The 22,370-nt window shown below is 46.0% G+C and overlaps 1 protein-coding gene across 4 annotated transcripts in view; it reads left to right on the top strand.

Annotated features, from left to right (window-relative positions):
* brat (tripartite motif-containing protein brain tumor) overlaps positions 1-22,370 on the top strand; it is a 151,385-nt gene that overhangs the window by 120,153 nt on the left and 8,862 nt on the right. For all 4 annotated transcript variants that reach the window (XM_075878695.1, XM_037421259.2, XM_075878688.1 and 1 more), the window contains one exon: positions 14,808-15,098. In XM_075878695.1, the coding sequence (XP_075734810.1) occupies positions 14,808-15,098 (291 nt within the window). The remainder of the gene's footprint in view (positions 1-14,807; positions 15,099-22,370) is intronic.

The raw sequence follows: 22,370 nt of genomic DNA, 5'->3' as shown, positions 1-22,370 counted from the left end.
GTTACACGCGTTTGATGATCGAAACGTGATTGCTTCTTTTCCTCTTTCCTACACTACCCTCTTCCAAAACCGCTTGGCCCCTCCTCGCTGAGTCAACTGAGTGCCCCTTCTCATCTCACGTGGCATACGTCGCCGCTGGCGTGTTGTTCGAGACAGCGTCTACTTCTGGTTGCCGCGATCCGCCACTCCGACGCCCCAGCTCGCCATCAACAGTGTTGTGTGTGTGTCATCTGTATGCACTGATCGTTGACTAAGTGCTGTCGCTGTCGTGCCGGCCCGTGCCCCTACGCTCTTGGCAGTTGCGTTACAGGCCGCAGATGTCGATTCGCAAGTGGCAACACCACCAAAAACGGCAAGGTGCACGCGAACAGCTGTTTGCAGAGTGATCGGAAGTCGTCAGTTGTCGTTCGGCCAATCGCAAGCATTTAAATCGGTGACGTTGAGTTTCACACGTCAGTCGTGGGAATGGCGGGGACCAGAAAGGAGAAGCTATTGTTTTTTTTGTTTTGTTTTTTTTTTTTCAAAATTGTGCCGCGCCCGCGACCTGTAGCGCTGTGGCGTGTGGCATCATTGATCGTGACGGCATTCTGCATGCGATGCACTTGTTTACTTGAAATGTTTGGGAAAATATTGGAGGGGTTTAGGGGCCCTTTAAAACCAGTCAAGATTATTTCCGCTGGCAAGTCATTCCACGAGTCTTTCACCCACGTCACGACTACACTGAGAGAAGCCTTCTTGCGGCTTCTCGTCAAGATCATGACTGCATCGTCCTCCACGAGCCACTGTTTGCAGTACCTTCACGGTCCTTAAATGGCTTGTTGACGGCTACATCAAGTGGCTGTTGCTGAGAAGTCATACCGCCCGGTATGACGACTAGGTTCCTGTTAACTTTCTGCCGGGCCTCTTTGATGCCAGGGCAAATGCGGCCTCTGAATGGGTCTAGGACCAGCATGTTTGGCAAGCGCAAGTTTGCTCCTGGTCGCTTCGTCCAAACCAGCTGGATCCACTTTTTGACCATCACTTCATTCATGAACCCCTTTTCGTTTGTGCGGATCATCACGTTTGTGGGAAAATTCTCATTCTTCGGGAGCATTTTGCAGTGAAATGCAATGTATGCCGGCACTTTCTTCCCATCTGCCGTGCAGCGCAGCATCACTGTGAAGCGTGTGTGCTCATGACCTGTTGTTAACAGGTGCACATCCTTTGCTCCTTTAGTTGCGATTGTCGTGCCACTAGGCATGTCCAAGCAGACCGGGGTTTAGTCAGCGTTGCCTATCTGACAGAGAATGTAATCCTTCTGATGCTTGAAGTTTGACATATTGCTGGAACTCTATAAGGCATTCCCCATACGGTGCAGGCAAACGATGACAGGTGGTCATTCTTTGATGGAAAGAGCCCGTTCCGCCACATAAACTTTAGAACCCAGCCCGGACTTGCCTTAAGGGGGGACACGGGTCTTAGAAGGCCGAAAATCGCAAAAAAATCGACTTTTTCAAGCTGACATTTTCGCAATCTATATCTATTTTTGCACAAATCTGCTAAGTTTCTAGCTTATATTGTCATTATTTTCGCCGTAAAATCAATTTGTAACACCAATATGAGGTGTGTATGAGCGCAAATTGACGCTAAAATCGCGCTTTTTCCATGCCGAACCGTTCCCGGTACACAAGGGCTATCGTGGCCATCTCGATCTCGTTTGGAAGAGCCGTTCTTCATCTTTAATTTCCCGCCACCACTGGCTCGCTTTGCTCATTGGTTTTCTAGCAAAAGCGCGTCATCGAGAGGTACAAGCGCGCGATTCTATTGGCTGCTTGGGGCACGTGACAAAATCTAGGCATCCGATTGGCCAAGCGGCGTTTCTGGCGTCTGCTTCACCGCAGAGACGCGCGTGAGCGTGTGCCATTTTGTCTTGGTGTTGTCAACTGCCTACAGCTATGGGTCGTGCCATCAAGAAGTTCCGCACCAAACACAAATTTGGAAAGCGGGTGAGGCGATCGCTAGCCGAGAACTTCAGGAAGCGCCCCGCAACGACCCAGGACAACGAGGATGGCGAACTCGCAGCGGCCAGCGGAGCGGTCGTCGACGCCAGCGCGGCAGGCCTAACGGACGCTAGTCCTACGAGCCCGTCAGTTGCCGACAACGTCGCGGAAAGCGGCCGTGTGCGTCACGACACGCAAATTCTGCAGCCACAACAGATAAAGGATAAAAAGAAGAAGGCAGAAGAGAAGCTGCGAGAGATTTCATCTGTTGCGGCGACGGAGCGGAAGCGCAGCCTTATCGCTAAACGTGCCGACGCTGTGGGTCGCCCACCCGATGAAACGACTTTCACCATCCTGGACTTGGAGGCGGTAAATGCTTTGATAATATTGCATTTAAAGTGCAAGATTTGCAACGGAGACGCCGAGATCAGGAGAGGCGAGCGGGAATACGGCCTTGCCGTCAAGCTTGAGCTAGTGTGTGTGAACTGCGGTGACGGGTCGTCAAAGTGGAGTTCGCCGCGCGTCGACGGACAGCAGAAAATAAATCCATTCACACTGAACGTGCTCGCCACCCGCGCAATGCAGGCAACTGGCAACAGGCAGACTGCTTTTAACAACATATTTGCAATGATGAACATATCGCGTCGCGGCCTCCACACGAAAACGTGGCAGGCGTACGTGAAGAAGCTAACACCTGCCGCTACTCTTGCTGCCTCGAAACTTATGAGTGAGTGTGCGAGTTCGGTTCGCGACATCTACGCGGAACTCAATGTGGACAACCCGGGAAACATCGCCGTGTCATACGACGGATCGTGGATGACGCGCGGACACTCGTCGCATATTGGCGTCGGTACCGTCATTGAACTGATAAGCGGCCTCGTTCTTGACTACGTTGTCCTGAGCAACTTTTGTGCCGGGTGTGAGTCGGGCCCGAAGGAGGGGGACCCCGCTTACGAAGAGTGGAAAGAGAACCACGTGTGCCAGCGAAACACAACAAAGAAAGCTGGGGAAATGGAGGTGGAGGCTGGCCTCATTTTATTCAAAAGGTCACTAGAGCGGCATAGTGTCAGGTACACAACCGTGCTTTCAGATGGCGATAGCCGGACGTACCTGGCGCTACAAGAAGAGAATGTGTATGGGTACATTCCCATCACCAAGGAAGACTGCGTGAATCACGTGAAGAAGCGGATGGGTACAGCCTTGCGCAATTTGGTGGACAAGCACAAGAAAAGCACTGGCCTGGAGAGCCTTTCCGGAAAAGGCCGGTTGACTGGGGATCTCATCAACAAGTTGAGTTCATATTATGGATGGGCCCTGAAATCTCATGACGATGTGGATGCCATGCAAAGGGCAGTGATGGCCACTTATTACCATGTGACATCAAACGATAAAGTGGCCAACCACACATTTTGCCCAACAGGGACCAACTCATGGTGTCGTCAAAGTGCTGCAGACGCTAAGGGCGAGCCTGCACCCAAGCATCCGCGCAGCTTGCCTCCTCATGTCTGTGAGGCATTATTGCCTATTTATCAGAGGCTTTCTGACAAGAAGCTACTGCAACGATGCCAACGGGGCAAAACACAAAACAGCAACGAGTGCTTACACTCCATGACATGGGCACTTGCGCCGAAGGACCGACATGCTTCATTGTTCACTGTTGAAGCAGCAGTAGCCGAAGCAGTCATGAAGTTTAACGCTGGTAATGAGAGAAGCTCTGCAGGCATACTGAAAGAGCTTGGCCTCAACCCTGGCATCCACAGTTCCAAGCACATGGCCGAAAAGGATTGCCGTCGTTCCGTGGCGTCAGCAAGCAAACGCTCGTCAGCTGACAACTTACAGCGGAACTTGAAAAAAAGGCATGCTCATGCTAAGAATCAATCTGATTATATGCCTGGTGCATATTAACTTGCTAAAATTATGTGTGCCTGTGATGTTTTACATTCTGTAACGCTAAATAAAGTTTTAACCTGTTTTGCTCATTTTCTCAGAACATGGATTTTGGCCACTTCCCTTGTTTGCTTCTTCTCTAAAAGTCGACCCAGGACAGCTAGAGCTACAATTCTTTTTGCACAATGTAGCTAAATGTGCATAGAAAGCAACGCTGCAAGCAGATTTTCAATCTGCAGTTCAAAATTTTTTTTATATTAATTTAAAATTTTTTTGTTTTTGGCTAGGTGTAGACCATGAACTCATTAGTGCTGTAAATTGAGAAGTAGTTGTTCAATTTCCAATCAGCTTGCAGCGTTGCTCTCCTTCGGCTTTCTTGTATCCATATACGTGTTTAAAATGATGTTATGTTGCATAGATAATACTTAATTGTTTCAGCAAACAATAGAATGAGAGTACTAATTACCTCTGGAAATAATTGACCTGTGTAAAATATAACTGGATAGTTAAATAAAGCTAAAGAAACTGAACAAAGCAGTGCAGTTTCATCTACTTTGGCCAAGAAATAACCTATGTTATCTCTAAAAACCATGTCCCCCCTTAAATGTTGACTGGTGCATCTTGTCTCGTTGTGCCAACTGCTGGGCTTTCGTCTGAATATCTTCACAGGAAACCGGGAAACCTTTAGCATGTTGCTCTTCCACATGAAAGCCTCATTTCTTTGTCGAGAGCGTCATGCCTCCAAGTAGCTGGGCCACAAAAGGACGTCATTCATTGCATGCAAGCAGTCAATCCCGCTGCTTCCTCCAACCCCTAATCAACTTTCCATTTATGTCGAACTTGAGCTGAGCAGCACAGTTGCTAGAATCCTCAGCAAAATATATTACCTCACGCTTGAAGTCAGCGGTACAATTTTGTCGACCTGACATAGTCGCTGAATCACCCAAAAGCAAACACTTAACACTGCCGTTGCGTCAAGATCGAAGAATGCGGCCAGTGCCACCAGTGCGGCTGCATGTCAGCATGCGGCAAGGCTCCTAAGGGCTTCACGGCCTACCTAGGGAAATCTCGCAGCGCAAACATGGCGAAGCGGCTACATTTCGCGAAGACTTTGAGAAAGCGGCGTGCTGTCATTAGATGAATAACTTTTTTTTTCTTAGTTGCATTGTCTGAAAGAGGGCCGGGCGTGGCACTTATTCTAGATTTTGAGGTGTACAGTGAGCCTATTTAACAGGTACTGCTTTAAGAGGGGACGCGGCTTTGGGATCGCGAAAAATGGCAAAAAAATGGATTTTTTGAAACTCAAGTTTTAAGTTTCTGGAACCCTTTTTCTATCTGGTTCCAAAATATTTACACTGTAAACCGAGGAGAAGTGCTTCGGAAAATTCGTTTCACCCATTTAAATAGCAAAACTTTTTCTGAAAATGGCGAGAAAACGGCGATTTTCAGCAAATTATAGCCTCCCGATGCTTGGGCCGGGAGCCGGCTTCTTGGGCTCATCAGAAAGAGCATTTCTCTGTGTTTAACTTTCCCGCCTCAGCTGGCTCCTCCCTTTAACAAACGAGTGAAAAGCAAATGTTTGAAGATTGTTTTGAGGCCCTTGATTGGCCGTGGCCGCCATGTTGTCTCAGCACGCCTCGCTGTTGGCCCGATGCTCGCTCCAGGAGATCGTCGTCTGCTGCTTGTGCGTTCGATGACATGGCTCTCGAAAATCGCCACTTTGTGACATCCTCATGGCTTGATAATCACTTAAGATATAGCGTACTACGCTTTAGTTACGAGCAGTAAGCGGATGCGCGATCAGGTTACTACGAGCGCCGTGCGTCATCAGTCGTTTTTAGCCCTAACCCCGCCGACAGCGAGACTGTGGGCAGGAACGACGCGCTAGCGCATTCGTGGCGACGTGCTTCTTCGCAAGCAACAAAGCTGTAAGTGGCGGAACGATCTGATTACTACGAGTGGCCGCACCGGATGCACGATAGGATTACTACGAGCGGGCGCGCAGCGGTCTACGAGTGCGGCGCGTCATTGGAGTCGGCTTTAGGCCTAACTCCGCTGACAGCGAGACTGCGGACAGGAACGACTCGCAAGCACACTCTTGCCGAGGTGCTTCTTCGCAAGGAATGTACCACATCACTCGCTAGCTCCTCTGAATCACGTACGGGCATTTTTCGCATCGGCAGCGGACAACACAGTCAAGCTCGTCACCCCCCCCCCCCCCCCCATTCACTGCCAAGGATCGCTCGGAACAACGGCTAGCAGTTTCGCGCGTCGTCATTCGAGAATGCAATGCCAAGTGCAGTGCTTGTCGATTTTTTGTCTTCGTAGTTACACATTTCGCGCATCGTCATCGAACGCCGCCGGCAAGTGCACTGTCCACGCTGCACTGTCCACGCGGCCTCGCACCCCACGGTCATATGAAGTGCTGTCAATAAGCTTTTGTGATGCGATTCAGACGTGCTTGGAGCCGTGCTTGATATCGCCACGAACGTCTATGAATGTTCCGAGGTTAATGAATTGCTTTAGATTAGAGTTTCCGCGACCGGCTATATGATGATGCGTTTGTCAGCTAGAGCGGCGAAAGAGCATGTATGAATCAGGGGCACGAATTTTTATATGCCCGTTTCGTGTCATTAATTATACTGCTAGAAATTCCCGTGCCACCAGTCTTCTGCCCATAACATTGTTATTTAGAAAGAAGGCATAGGCTGTCATGGTGTGATCCTTTTTTCTGATGCAATAAACCTCTCTCCAAATAAAGAAAAGTTCAGTGAATATTTGCAATCAAGTACTTAATTACGCTAATCACAACTTCAGCACAAAAAAGTATGTGTAATGATTTCAGTATATGGTTTTATTCAATTACAATCTTTTCTGTCATACCTATCACACCACTCCTTCATACAAAGAACTTGGTTTGAAATCCATACTTGTTCTTTGTAAATCATGAAAAGGAGTAAATCATGAAAAGAAGTGAAATATCACAAGACAAACCTGAGATTGCAATTTTTAGGTGTTTTAGAGATGTAAAGAAAAGTTGAAACTTTAAACGCAGCTTTCTCAATACTGTTTTTTTTTTTCGACATTATTCTCAGCCCTTCCACATGGTTCAATGAAGAAATAATTTGTTTCTCGTAAAGTATTTGTGGTATCGCTTCAAAATTTTTATGGAAGCACTGTGAGGTCATTTTTAGTGTCTGTGCCAATTTTCATCAATATCCAACGATAAACAGAAAAGATCATTGAAAAAAGCCTGTCGAAAACTTCAACAGGCTTTTTTTCACAAGTGCGTTTTGGACATTATGCATTGCTCGTGGAAAGTGTAGCACGGGAATGACTGGACCGATTTTTATTGTTTTTTTTTTCTGAATCCCTGAACACTGCTTGTGGGTACAGCAATCTTCAATTTCTGTACTCATGGCCCTGTTATTTTTCTAGACGATGATTTGTCCGTGCCGCTGTTTCTGACATTGTGTGTCGGCAGCCGTGATGATCTCTAAAAAAAAAAGAGAACTTATTAAAAAATTCTGAGAGTGCCATACCCTGCAGCTTTGTTTTGAGTAAAGATCAACTCCATTCGTAGCTTCCTGGCATGTTTTGTTGCAGGGCTAGGCTTTCCACGAGCAGACCATGTAATTGGATCGTGTAGCATTATGTAACTTGAGAACTACTGAAGCTATCATGATAAAACTGCATATTTCCCTTTTCGAGACACTTATGAGTATGCATGCCAAATTACATCGCTGTAGGTCAACAAATGAAAGAGTTCTTTTTTCAATGCCCACCTCCCCCCTTAAGGGGGGATGCTACACCTTCCAAAAACTCTTTTATTTTTGCGAGTACCTCAGTCAAATTTGGAGAGCCTATGTAGATTTTACTGCTGATTTCAAAAATCTAATTCTTTTTTTGCTGTGACAATTAGTTTTAAATATATAATGAACTGAGACTTTTTCAATTAAGGCCTAATTAGCTAATTAACTGTAACTTGGATATTGATGTGCAACCTATAGAACCAATTCGGTATGTTCACAGTGTGCAATAAAGTATAAATCATTGTTCTGGGCTATTTCGAAGCAAAGTTGTGGGATGTTGAATATGACATGAAAAATTTCCCCATCTACACTTGAAACAAAAGATCCATTTAGAGAATTTTCTCCAAAAATTATTACAATAAAACTTACTTTACGACACATCCCCTGCATTTATCTTCGAAACAAAAAAGAAATCGTAATGATAACCCAGATAGAACAAGAGATATTGCTCCGGCATAATGGGAAGCACATGAAAATTGCCGTTTTGAGAAATCGAGAAAAAACGTGGGCACACATTTTTATTTCAGAAGATGCAACAAGACAACCTCAGAACGCACCAAAAGCATAGTCTGAATGCATTTTGTGCTCATGCCTCCTCTTCACTAGCTTCCGGAGTTCCAATGAGGCTGTTCTTTTCTTGTTGGAGACAATGCTGCGACGGTGGTCTTTTTCTCTCGCTCTCCTGGCACCAGTACTTGTCGCATTCATGTCCATTTCATCTAAGATTGCCGTTGCAGAATTCAAATTGCCCGTGTTGAAGCGCAGCACTGCTTCTGCAACAGCTGCTTCAACAGCGAACAGGGACGCATGGTGCTCCTTGGGGGCCAAACTCCAGATTACCGAATGTAGGCTCTCGTTGGAGTTCTGCGTTTTGCCGCGTTCGCACCTCTGAAGCAGGGCTCTTTCCGAAAGCCGGGTATAAACCGGTAGTAATGCCTCTGCCACGTCTTTCGGTAGATTGTAGGCATGCCTGGGGTCGGGCTCACCCTTTGCTTTTGCGGCATTGTGCCGACACCATGAAGTTTCACCAGCTGGGCACAGACTGTGGTCCGAGCATTCATCAGTGGAGGTGACGTGGCGGTATGTGGCCATCACAGCCTTTTGCATCTCGCCCACGTCACCTTCATGCGATTTCAGAGCCCGGCCATAATATGTGCTCAGCCTGGTGATCAGCTCACCTGTGAGCCTGCCTTTCCCACCAAGGCCTCTTTTCCCATCGGCACTTTTGTTTCTGCACCAGGTTTCTCAATGCGGTGCCCATCCGTTTCTGTACATGATTAATACAGTCTTCCTTGTGCACGTCAATGTAACCATACACCTTGGCGTCTTGTATGGCGCAAAATGTCCTAGAGTCTCCATCAGACAGCATAGTTGTGTAGCGCAGGCCATGGCGTTCAAGCGACCTCTGAAATAGAATTAGAGCCGCCTCCACTTCCATTTGCCCCGCTTTGCTGTTCGTATTTTTTTGGCATTTGTGGTTAGCCTTCCATTCTTGATAGCCCTCACTACTAGGCTTTGGGCCCACCTCGCAGCCTAGGCAAAAGTTGGAAAGAACGACGTAGTCCAACACGTAGCCACTAAATAATTCGATAACTGTGCCCACGCCGATGTGGGAAGAATGGCCTCGCGTCTTCCACGTGCCGTCGTAGCTAACGGCAATATTGCCCCAGTGGCCGAAGCACAAGTCATCATAAATTGTTCTAACCTTTTCCGCACATTCGCTCAAAGCGGACTCAGCCGCTCGCGTTGCAGCGGGTGCCAGCGTGTTCTTCAAATGCCGCTGAAACGTCTTGTGGTGCATACCGCGGTGTGAGATGCCCATTGTTGCGAAAATATCGTTCATTTTCGTTTGGCCGTTGCCGGTAGCCACCATCGCCCTCGAAGCGAGAAGATTTACTTCAAACGGATTGCACGTTTTCGTGCCGTTCGCGCGGGGCGAAGTCCATTCATTCGCGATCTCGCCGCACCTTTCACACTGCACTAGCACTTTCACGGCAAGTCCGTAGTCCCGATCCCCTCTGACGATCGTAGCCGGTCCGTGGCAGGCTTTGCAACACAAGGCACCCATTATCGCGTTTAGGATATCTAGATGCATAAGCAGATAAGGAGCAGCGTGGTCAGAGTCCTGTGCGGTTGCCTCGCTACAACTCGCGGTGAAAAAGTCAATTTTCCGTGCAGTTGCTGGCGCCGATGAAAGCCGGTCGAGCGTCGCTTTCTCCCGGGCATGATTTTCTTCAACTTCGGCGTTTGTCACCACCTTGGCGTCGATTCGTAGTCGTCCGGAGTTCGCTTCACCGTCATCGTCGTCGGAGGCAACGCGCTCTGTCGCACCATCGCTGAACGGCCGCGGAGCGTCGACACATCGTTCGTCGGAGTCAACCAAGGGCTCTGATGACTTCGTAGACTTTCTCCCGCGACCTTTGCGTTTCCTGCGACCAAATGCATGCACGGTCCGATACTTTTTTGCGTTTCCAGGCATGGCGATACGATCAGAAGCTTCAGAGTGCTCTGCTGATTTCGAGGCGTCACAGCGGTAACCCTTTCAAAATGGCGTCGGGTCGCGTATGCAGGCGCAAGCCGCGAGCTTCCAGCCAACCGGAAAGCGCCATTTCAGTCACGTGCGCCGTTTAGCCAATGGCAGTGAGCGCGGCTCTTTGTCTTTGAGGCCCCGTTTTTTGAGCCGGGGAAACGCTCAATGTTGCTTACTGAATAAAAAAAAACAGCTGAAAACGCGTTCTTTCAAACAAGAACAAAATGGCGCCGATCGAGCGCGTAGTTCCCGCGTATCGTAGAGCCGAAACCTGCGCTATTCGCCCTCAATTTAAAGGGCAGGACGCCCGTTTTCGGTTTTTTAAAGTTGAATAACGATAAAAGTTGATGGTATTCGGCTATGAAATTTTGTAAATAGGTGCGCAATGATGTCGGGAACGCGAAAAGAAGGTCCGCGAAAACTCGATTTTTTGGCTGATATCCGGTCCCGAAGTGCCGCGTCCCCCCTTAAGGGGGACGTTGGTTCTGAAATTTTTTTTAAATTTTTTGCTCAATATTAACCAAACTTTACTACTTAAGCTAGTTTTTCATGCTGATTTCAAATCTCTAATTTTTTTCTTAATATTTCAAGTGGTTTAGAAAATATGAAGATCTGAATCTTAATTGCGTACTTCTTACGAGATTTTTTGGCAATTTGTTCTTGCTAAATCCAAAAAGTGAATGCATAATCCCAATGCTGGAGACTTGCTGTAGGGGGTGATGCTATTTTTATCCATTTGAAGGCATTTTATAAGCTAGAAAATTGACCAGCACTTATGGTCACTATATTACAATAAATTTTTCTCGCTAAAATCTTCAATGGTAATTTTTGAAGTGATGCTAGAGAAATAGAAATAGAATCACCCCATAGATCATGTCAAGGCGAATAACATGATACCAACTTTGTCGCATTGACTCAAGTTTAACATAGGAAAAACCCCCTTAAGGCCGAGTGCAATGTGCAAAAACATCGAACTGAAAAAAACGAGTTTGAAGTTTTCAGCAACTTTAACTTTTGCTAAAGTGAAGCTACAGCGATATTAATGACATCATTTTGTAGCTCTATATTATAGAATAAATGGCCATGCTAAATTTCACTGTACCCACCCAGAACACAGCTCACAGCTTGTTCTAGAACTATAAAATAGTCATTGACTCAGCATGAGAATTATTTTTTTATTTTGTGGTCGTTCCAGTGCCTTGCAAGTGAAAGGAACACAAAAAAATCATGTATTAATGTTGTCCTTGGATAGACAATAGATTTACACAATGTTTAGGCCTAAAACCGAGAATATTTATTTTTGCAAAAATTCTCACTATTTGCCATCATGACTGTTTACAGCAGACCAGGGCTGTAAGCAGAGTCCCCTGCTGGCTTGTGACGCTTTGAAAGTCTTTCCTTTATTGAACTGCTGTCGAGATGCTCTCTTCGCGATTTTTGCAGCCTGCCCTTGTCCTTCTCAAGGCTGCGACGCACCAAGTTATTGCCAGCGCTGTAGCCCAGCTTCTTGGCAATTTCCACGTTGCTCTTGGTTGGTTTTGGGTGATCCCATCGCTGCACCTTTCCAAGAGGGCATTGTCGCTCAGCTGCCTAAACACAGGCTCCAATGCCTCAGTTATGAAATCAGGCAGGCTGTCCTTGTGTGGTGGCGGCTTCTCTTTTTTCGCAAGAGCTCTCCGAAATTTGCACCAGGATTCAGGGCCTTCAGGGTAAAGGTCATGCTTTGGTGCCTCGTCAGTTGAAGACATGTGGTTCAAAGTTGCTAGAACAGCCTTCTGCATACCTGGAACATCGTTCCTGTGGCTTCTCAATGCGTAGCCATAGTATGAGGTGATCTTTATCTTTTGTTGCGTAAGTCTGCCCTTTCCACCAAGTGAGCCACCTTGAGCTTTTTTTTTCTCTCTACAAGGGTACGTAAGGCAGCTCCCGTACGCTTGTCATACGCTTGTGTACATGATCTATGCAGTCCTTTTTGGCCACCTTTATGAAGCCGTACACCTCTTTTTCTGTGAGTGCATGGAATGTCCTGCTGTCGCCGTCCGACAGCATTGTCGTATAACGAAGCTTGTGCTTTTCAAGTGACCGCTCAAACAAGCGTAGTGCTGCCTCCACTTCCATCTGGCCAGCATTACAATCAACTTTCTTCTGACACAGAGGGGCATGCTGAATGAGCCAGGCAGAATGTCCTGCTTCTCCTTCCTTGGGTCCTGTGGTGCAAGCCAGGCAAAAGTTCGATAGCACGATATGGTCTATCACGAGGCCACTATACATCTCAACAATGCAGCCAACACATATATGCGAGCGATGTCCACGCGTAAGCCAGGTGCCGTCATAAATGACGTCGACATTTCCGGGCGCGTTGCCGAACTCCGCATAGAGCTCCTTGACGCAAGCAACACTCGCCGCTTCGCATTCGGCAGCAGTCCCACAGCAGGCTTCTTTCATTATATTCATGTGGCTTTGGTAACTCTTGTGGCCCCGCCGCGGTGGTCTAGTGGCTAAGGTACTCGGCTGCTGACCCGCAGGGCGCGGGTTCGAATCCCGGCTGCGGCGGCTGCATTTCCGATGGAGGCGGAAATGTTGTAGGCCCGTGTGCTCAGATTTGGGTGCACGTTAAAGAACCCAAGATGGTCTAAATTTCCGGAGCCCTCCACTACGGCGTCTCTCATAATCATATAGTGGTTTTGGGACGTTAAACCCCACATATCAATCAATCAATTGGTAACTCTTGTGGTGAAGCCCTCGATGCGAAATATTCATCCAGGCGAAGAAGTCTGACAGAGCCGTTGCCCTCTTGCCGATACTGTTGATGGCCTTCATGGCACGCATATTGGCTTCAAACGGCCTTATTTTGGCGTTGGTCTCGTCGGCTATACGTGGGGACGAAAAATGCTCTTCGTGAAAGTCGCAACTGCCGCACGTGACTATGAGCTTCGAACACAGCTCGTACTCTTTCTTTGCCTTTGAAATAGTGACGCTTCTTTCACCGCATTCTGGGCACGCGGCAAGTCCAAATAACGAGCGTATCGCCGCCAGATCAACAATAACAAATTCTGTCCCGTTTTCTTTGCCACCATCCTCCAGATCAATATCTAGCAACTCGAACTTGCGTTCCGTCGCGCACTGCGATGCGAGTGATGCCTTCAAGCCCGCTCTATTTCTCGCGCACTCAGCAAACTCGTCCGCCGAATAAAACGCTGTGTCAATGCGGTCTAGGATGCTGCTGGAAGTGCAAGATGACGATCCGACGACGACACAATCCGATGAGGTGCTGCTGCAAGACACAGGAGAGTGCACCGCTTCGAACACAAGCGGCCGCGGCTGCGCGCCGTCGTCGGAATGCGCCGCTTCGGTGGCATCGGGCGAAATCGGCTGCGCGCCGTCGTCGGAATGCGCCGCTTCGGTGGCATCGGGCGAAATCGGCTGCACGTTGTCGGCTGCTTTATTCTGGCAAGCGTTCCACGGGCGCCTCCGTTTCTTGCCGTACGCTTGGCGCGTCGAGCATCTCCAATCATGCCGGCAAAAGACGGAAAGTCGGTGCGTCGGTCAGGTAGCACAAGCAGGCACGTGCGAGAAGCAAACGAAGAACGTGCGCGAACGGGAACCAGCAGCCGACGAACAATATACAAAAAAAAGCGCGGGCAACTTTGGCCGCATCAGCCAATGGGAAGCGAGGAACAGGGGGCTCGCCTGGTGCGCGCACGCTCCGGCCAATCAGCGGCCCGGAAGGGGGCTCCGGAAAAGGGGCGAGGGCAGCTGTTCTGTTTAAGCGACACCATTTTGAAGGGTGGCTAAATGACCACAAAGGAATCGGCTTCAAAACAAGCCCAAGATGGTGGCGATCGGCCAACTGCCTCGCCGGCGGCGCGTGCGGGAAGTTTGAACGAAAATGACCTGCCGTGGGTTGTTTTGCGGCTCCCGTGGCGACTCTATATTCAATTTTAATTCATTTACTAATCGAATTCAGCGTTCACAATTTGAGGGCACGCGCTTATAGGTCTAAAAATTTCAAATATCGCATTTTCTCAAAATCGACTTTCTGGCCCTTTTTCACCATTCTAAGACCTGCGTCCCCCCTTAAGAAGAGCGGGTGCTGCAGTTGAATGCTATTACTAGCTCGCTGCTTTTGGTCGTTTTGATCATGAATAAGGGCAAGATTCTTTGGTCACGAATATAGGGGTATAGCTGGTTGTGAACAACATCTTCGGGAAAAAAAGGTCGAGCTATATTCGAATAAGTATGGTAGTAATCCTTGGCCTACGGACTTCTTCAACCAAAAGTTCAAAAGATAGGCTTGCCCACTGCTTATTCTGGATTGGCGGGCACCGGAAAATAGTCTCAAAAATAGAATCAGTTCAGTGGCAATTGCTGCAGGCGGCACAGTTTGTGGCTGCATGGCACCAACCAAACAAAATCTGATGCCAGTCTCGAAGAGATGCATGCAATATATTGTCTGTTTGGCGAGTTTAACGATGCAGTGGTGGGTTCCTTCTTTAACCTTTTTTAGAAGTACGCGAGCCTCCATAAAGTTTGGAAGGTCCATTCATACTTAATGTATATGCAGTTTGTTTGTACATTACGTTCCTGATATATACGCAGGCGATGCACGACCTGGAGCCATTGAGCGAAGCAGCACCTCGTCACGTAGAGGGCCTATCACACATGGTGGAGGATGGACGGGTCAAGTCGCACGACCTTAGGGCCGCACTCAAGACACTTGACCAGGTGTCAAGCCGTCTCCAGTCTCAGTACCAACGGGCTCAAGGGGAGGTCGGCGACACTTTCCACTTCTACCGCTCCATGCTCGAGGAGCGACGGCAGGAGACCTTGCGCGAGCTTGAGAACGTGTACAATGCGAAGATGGTCTCTCTAGGTCTGCTTGGACAGAAGGTAAGCCGATGTTTACTATGTGCAAATGCTTTTAAATGAAACCATAATCCGGAATCTCTTCAGTACAAGCACGGTGGGGTCCATCAAGGTTAATACAGTGGAACCCCGATTATACGACTTTTAGGGAACCATGCAAAACCGTCATGTAACCCGGGTGTCGTTTAATGGAAAACTAAAATAGTAGGCATTGACACTGGGCCTTGCCCAAAAACACTGGTTCAGATTGTCTGAATAGCCCACAGCATGACCTTGTGCCTCTGCATAAAAGGTAGATTAGATTATACTTGCTAGTGGCAGCTAATGGCAGCATTAGTTTATTGAAGGAGGTGTGAGCAAATCTTTATTTTCAGCTTTAAAAAATCTAATCCAATGCACATTCTTCTACTGATAAAATTGGAATATGGCTGTACATGAGAACGAAACTGAAAGTATGTTGCCAACAGCCTCCCATCAGAATAGTCGGACACAGTGCCATCGCTATCACATAATGGCGACGGACCACGAATTTGCGTTGAACACGTAGAATTCTTTCGTGCACTACAAAACTTTGCACATTGTGTAGGCTTATTTATGTGAATATTCAAACGAATAGTTGAGTGTTCAAATTTGCTTCGATTTGCAGTTAAATTATCGAAACTTTCGTAGTATTCGCAATAAACAAATAAGTGTGCCGCATGTAACTGCCTGTAAAGGTGGTTTCACCGCAGGGTAGTGGTGCTAAGCCATGAAAGCATATATTCAAAGGTAATTGGCTCTGCCGCGATACCCCTTCAAATTTAAAAGGGCCCTGCAATACTTACTGAGCATGATCAGAAAACGCTGCTGATCAGTAGTCGAGGCTACCGAGAGCACACAAGGTGAATGTTATAGCGCAGCACGCCGCCTGTGATATACAATAAATTTTCAAAGCTAAAAATTGCTTCCTTCCTTTAGCAAATGACACTAGAATCTCAAAAATCACTCGTCACAGTCATTGGCTGATTTGAGCATGGCGCACTCCGTCATTACTTAGGCCGCTGCGGGAGGCTGCCACTTGTCCACAAGTGTGTGCGCGATTTCTCTGAAAGGATGCATATCCAAAGGGAAAAAAAAAATAATAAAAGAGCGAGAAAAAGTGCTCAAGGTCATGAGGCGTGCATGTTTTTTTTTTTTTTTTCGTGCCATCCTTCTCTGCCTACACCCGGCGACAACTTTCTGTGGCAGCACGGCCAAGGCTACGTGGGTGGAGCCTATGCACATGTGCTACTGCGCCAAGTAGTCCGACGGCTTCGACGGGTGATTCGGTTTCGATTTCTCGCGTTTGCTCGCGTTTCGGCTCGCGTTTGCTCGTGCTCGCGTTTCGCTGCAGGAAACGCGAGTCGACGGAAGCCAAAAAAACCCCCAAAAAACCTGAGAGAGCGTGAAACGAAATTTTTTCTACTGCGCAACGTTTTTATTCACTAATTAAAAATAAATCCGCGAAAAATGTAAGTGACGAATGGTAAAATCTTAGTTACCCAGAACAGTATACAAACGTTTTCGTTGAGGGACTACATGCTGTGGCGCAGTAAGACAAGCGTGCTTCGGCTCCGTAGCCTTGGCTGTGCTGCCACAGAAAGTTGTCGCGGGGTATAGTTTTCAGCTCTTTGGTCAGGACGAAAGGAGAGAATGCAATTGCAGCGTGCTACGAATCTTGGAACTCTGATCGTACTGAACTGATTCTAAAATTTTGCGGTGGTAAATTTCTGAAGCAATAAGCTTCTTTAGTGGCTACTTTAAAAAGTATTGCAGGGACCCTTTAAATGAACATGTTACCCTCAAAAGAATTCATCATTTTATTAGGCTTAAAAGCTTGTTATGATGGCTTGTATGCTCCAAGTATAATAAGTTTTAGAATGTTATGTACTTTACAAGTTATCACTCACGCCCTACCGAAACTCATATCCCGCCACTGCTCAAGGTAGTTTCCACTTCCTTTCAATGAAAAAAAAAATGACATTTGCATAAAGGCACTATTTAAATAAAGAAAATATTGTGCAGGTTAGTTAGGTCATGATAAATATTCCTTTTTTATATGTCTAATTATTCGCTTCGAACCTAAAATTAACTATTTGCACAAGCTTAATGTTGTAATTTCTTACGTTGTGAAGTGCAACTGTCCCGCTGTTACTATAAATGTTGATGTCAACTAAAAGTAATTTTGCACGGTGAAAACAGCTGCATTACACCCTTTTGTGTGCGCAAGCCAGTGGCTGCGAGTGTCACAAAGGCAGGAAATCGGCTGTATGCTTGTTGACCTGGAAAAGTTCCCACGGGCCGCTTTTCGGCCGGCTGAAGCTATTCTGTGTGGATAGACCTTGACTATGTAACGACGCTGAATACATAAGCCGTATGTAGAAGTGCATGAACTTCCAGGAGAATAAATTTTCCACTCTAGGAAGACATCCTGCCTCACTCTACTTTTGTAATTGTCAACCTAGGGGAACGGAAGTTCATATTTTTCATGGGTGAATATTTGGTCAATGTTTGATTCGAGCGAAGGTGGTTTTTGGTCTCTTTCGGGCGGAATCTGAAAGTCTTCGTAAGATGTGGGGTTGGCGTAAAACTGCGTCGTATAACAAAGGTTTTTAATACATTACTTCTCTGGTGGTTTTGCTGGAACCAAACCGATTCATCGTAAAATGCGGGTCATCGTGAAACCGGGAATTGTTTAATCGAAGTTTCATTGTAATAATAATGAGTGAGGTTTAGCGCCCAAATCCACCATATAATTGAGATTGCTGTAATGGAGGGCTCTATAAATTTCAATCAATGGGTTTCTTTAATGCCAGCCTAAATCTGAGCAGACAAGCCTACAGAATTTTCGCCTCCATCGAAAATGTAGCCGTCGCAGCTGGGATTTGATCCCGCGACCTTGGGCTTAATAGTGGAGCGCCGTAACCACTAGACAACATGGCGGCGTTGGGTTCATCACGATTGTTTTTGTGGCATTGCTATTTAGCTACTGAGGGTAGTTTAGTTACCTCTCGTTTATTATGTGTGCATTGAAATGGACGAATGGCGGCAATATTTTGTTATATACAGTAGACTATAGAAACTGAAATAGACTGTGGACTCTGTAATTGCCACTGCCACTCAATTGGAACAGCGGCCTCCTGCTAAATTGATTTGACGCTTAGCTTCTGCACCCTTATTATCTCAGTAAACGGTGCTGCTGTTAAGAATACAATTTGCTGGTCTCTTCAGGTTGCGTTTGAAAGCACTGGGTAGGGCAAAATTTAAAAAAAAGAAATCGCTTTCTTTTGCAATTTGCAAAGGTTGTCCCTTCAGGCATATTTTCCACATTCGTGCTTTTTTTAAGCAGCATATTTGTGGCTCAAGATCAGTTTCTCCAAAAGTACTCAGTGAGCGAAAACGCACCCTTGCGCAAGCTCCTTGTATGCGCTCTGTGCTTACAGCCCATTTTCGTTTAAAAACAAAACTTCATGTACAAAAGCCTGAATGTTTGTCTAGAGTCAGCTGTGCATAAAAAATTGTCAGGTAACTTTTAAGGTATTCTGAAGACTCTGTGCACCTTAATAGTCGCACTTCATCTTCAGAGCGTATCTGTTTGCACACTGCGGTTATAAGTTTAGATGCTAGAGGTGAGAAAGGTCTTCAGCAAGTGTAAATTTTGCGGCAGCCCATACCCTTTTCTTGTGGATATGAATAAATGCCAGTTATATACTCGGACGAAGAACGCTTAACTAGCAAGCTCTTCATTCTCGAACCTCTCTGCCTTTTCAGTTTCCTTCAAAGCGAATCACACGCATGGAGGCAACGTGTATGCCCTAATGAACATGACTGCTATTTGTGATGAAATTGTACTGAATAGCGCGTGAGAATAGCCTGGTGTAAGTGTTGAGTTTATGGGAATTGAGCCACAGCCTTCGCTGTCTTTGTTTAGGTTCAGGGTCTTAAGGATTGCAACATTGGATATTGTATTTGCCTTTAATGATGGTAGTATCGCACAAACCGAAATTCTAAAATACCCTAAAAGCTGACATATACCTCTTATCCACATATATAGTCCGAAGTGTAAATTGGGGATAGCAAATCTGAAAAAAGTTTTGACCTGAACATAGCCAGAGTAAAATCGAAAAATGCATTTATTGACACACTTCGTTCGTCGTCGCCGGTCCCACTTTCTTCCTCAAAATGCTAGGGGGCTTCTCAGCCATGCACAAGCATTGATGTCAGCACATGCTGGCTCACTGCTAAAGATCTCCTGATGACTCAGTTTTGGCTTTTAAAGTCTTTGCAGCTAGTCATTGGTTGCTTTGAAGTTGTCATGGCCTATAATACAAGCAAAATCTTTCGTTTTTTGTTGTACATAAAATCGTGCCGCTTACGGGCACATTTCGAGAACGTGTCCTAAACAACAGAAGTATGACTTGTCCATATCAGCACGAGTAGACCTTCCTTTTTTTTTTTCTTCAAGCTTTTTGCCAGACTCTATTGCATTGCGGATGCTGTTTTTCGCTCTCAAGATGCTTGACTGGTTGCTGGCCGAAGTGTTGGATTGTGCAGCGGCATCCTCCTTCTTCTCACCAGTGGCATCTGCATTGATGATTGACAGATTATCCTTGAAAGACAAAACTTTACGCCTTCTCAACAAACTCATTTTTAAAGTGAACAAACACTGAACTGACAATCGTGCAATACATACTGCTGACGTTAAAGAAGCACTAAAGAGGAACAATGACTTGGTTTAAATTGATAAGCTGCACTCTCAAAACTCTAATGCCACGAGTTTCACTGTCATACGTTCATTAATGGCGGAGAAAATGAAGGTTGAAGTCTAAATTTTTAAATTTCGTGCCGAAATCTTTCGGTGCATCGTTAGAAATTTATGCATGTGTTTCATGTTTCACAAAATTGGCTTGATGAAATTTTTTGAAAATTCGGATGTTAGGTATATGGCACCCGCAGGTAACAATGTACTTCAATTTTACCGATTGGAAGCTATGCAGGATTCAGTAAACTTCTTCAAATTTTATGATACCATGGTGTTGAATGCGTAAATCAGGGGGTGGCATCTTGCAGGTTTTCTTGCTTACCAAGCTGTAAGAGTGGTATTTTCGGCATTGTGAAATTGTACTTTACGATACTCTGAGACAACTTTCTGTGGCAATGAAAGGGAAGCTACGGGAACGGAGCTAACTGTTCTGTTACTGCGCCTAAGTAGCCCTCGGTGAACTTTTTTTCGGTGTCAGTTTCGATGTGACATGTGCGTATTTCCTCTAGTTCATTTCTTCGCATCTGCTCCTTGGTTAGTTGCATTGAACCACGATTGCCGAGCAGGCAGACATATTGGCGTTTCGTTCCCTGCACTTAGTTTACCCGTTTCATTCTGTGTCGCCCGGAAGTGACGTGAATATTTTCAACGCTGCAGTTTTTAGGGCACGCACTGGTACGTAAACTCATCTATAGGTGAAAAGTGACCTATGTAGTGTGCTTACATAGTATAGGCATGGTATACCGAAGGGCGGCTTGCACCTCCTGTGGTGTAAAGTGAAATTCAGTTTGGATCGCGTTGAATTACGCCGGCACTAAAGGCATCGGTGGCCCACTGCCCTAACGCTCCGTTACTCAGAAAACGTATAGAGGCTATCTCGCGCCGCTGCCGAATCCATGAATGATGTTCTCAATCCCAACTGCTGCCAATTTCAGTCTCCTTCATTAAAACTATCATAGCACTGCACTCTGGTCTTTCCAGTAATTCTTGTTAGTGATTCAGCTGTGAAACGAACCGTTTTACGCTTCAGGGACTTCAAGGTACCCTTTGAAACATCTATCTACCTTGAGCCTTCCGACAGTACGCTCGCTGACACCGGTAAGCTGGCTAACCAAACGTTACACTAAGTGACTGAGCGTTCAGGTTGCATCAGTCTCATTTGGGCGTCCACGTTGCCAACCAATTGCTTAGTTTTTCGACAGCTTTTGGCACACAAGCTTCTTGAATATACTGTGTGGCGAGTGAATCGGCGAAGGCGTTGGCAACGCCGAGGCCATATTTTTTTTTCTTATGAGATGAAGTAATAGAGCCAATGCGACGGCAGTGGGGAATGCGCAACTAAAAAAACGCTCGGAAAATCTTAAATATAACTGTATTTCACGTAACATCACAATAATTTTCTGGCATTATCAAATAGCAGCTAAAATATATAACTGCACATTTTTAAATGGTTAAGTTATACACAAAGAGATTTTTATTTTTTGTGGAACTACTAGTAGTTGTGCAGCAGCACTGATGAAACGGCATGGTTCGGCTCTGTAGCCACGACTGCATTGCTACAGAGAGCTGTGCCCGAGTATAATGCGTAAAGACATCGTTTTGATCTTTAGTTTCCCTTTAACATTCATTATTAGGGCTCGCATAGTGTCTACTCCCACTTGATGCAACAATCGTAAAACGCGCACAAGCCTTAAAAAAAAAGAAACACAGAATCGGGTACGCATAAGTGACAACTGATCTCGCAATGTGCAAATGAAGTCTTCGACCTGCCAGAGAGCTGTGTTGGGAGAGCTAGTGTCTTTCATAATCATCGTCACGGCACACCAGCTAGAGTGCTCTGGCTCACTGTGGTTGCACACCCCTCACGATTGTCACTTGCCCTTTTTTTTTTGCAATTGCTTAAAGTTTAGATGATGAGCGTGGAGCATTCGCTTACATGGACACTTGTAGGGATGGAGCTCGGAAACTTAAAATATTTGTTAAATCTAGAATTTGTTAACTAAGGGTCCATGGCATTCATGTTTAACTGCAATGTTTGCATTGCAGTGACAGCAAAATTTTAAAAACTTGCACTTTATATGCATTTTTTACTCTCTGATGTCAAATAAAAACGATTGCAATTGTGGCAGTCTTTTTGGTGAATGCATTACATCTTGAAAGATTTTGGCGACTTCGCTGCAGAACCACGGCTGATGGTATTGCTTGTATGGTGTCAATTCCAATGTTTTTGTGAAGTGATTTTTTTTTTTTTTGAAGAGCAGTTTTAAGGCAGCACCACGGTACTATGTATATACCAGATCGTTGCAGTACGTATATACCAGATCATTGCAGGTTAGAATGACACTAAGGACAAATACAAAGTGGATGTGGAATATTGAATGATGTTCCAGAAACATTGTAGTGTTTGTTGAATGCTAAAGAAATGCTTGGTTTAAAAAGAACTGTTTTAGTTGTCTGCATGCTGTTTGTACTATTTAGACCTTCTGCCTTCATGAATGGGCTTGTGAGGTAACATT

Source organism: Rhipicephalus microplus, chromosome 2 (genome assembly GCF_043290135.1).
Source record: "Rhipicephalus microplus isolate Deutch F79 chromosome 2, USDA_Rmic, whole genome shotgun sequence".
Lineage (NCBI taxonomy): Eukaryota > Metazoa > Arthropoda > Arachnida > Ixodida > Ixodidae > Rhipicephalus > Rhipicephalus microplus.
The sequence above is the reverse complement of the archived record's forward strand: the minus strand, read 5'-3'. Positions and strand labels throughout refer to the sequence as shown.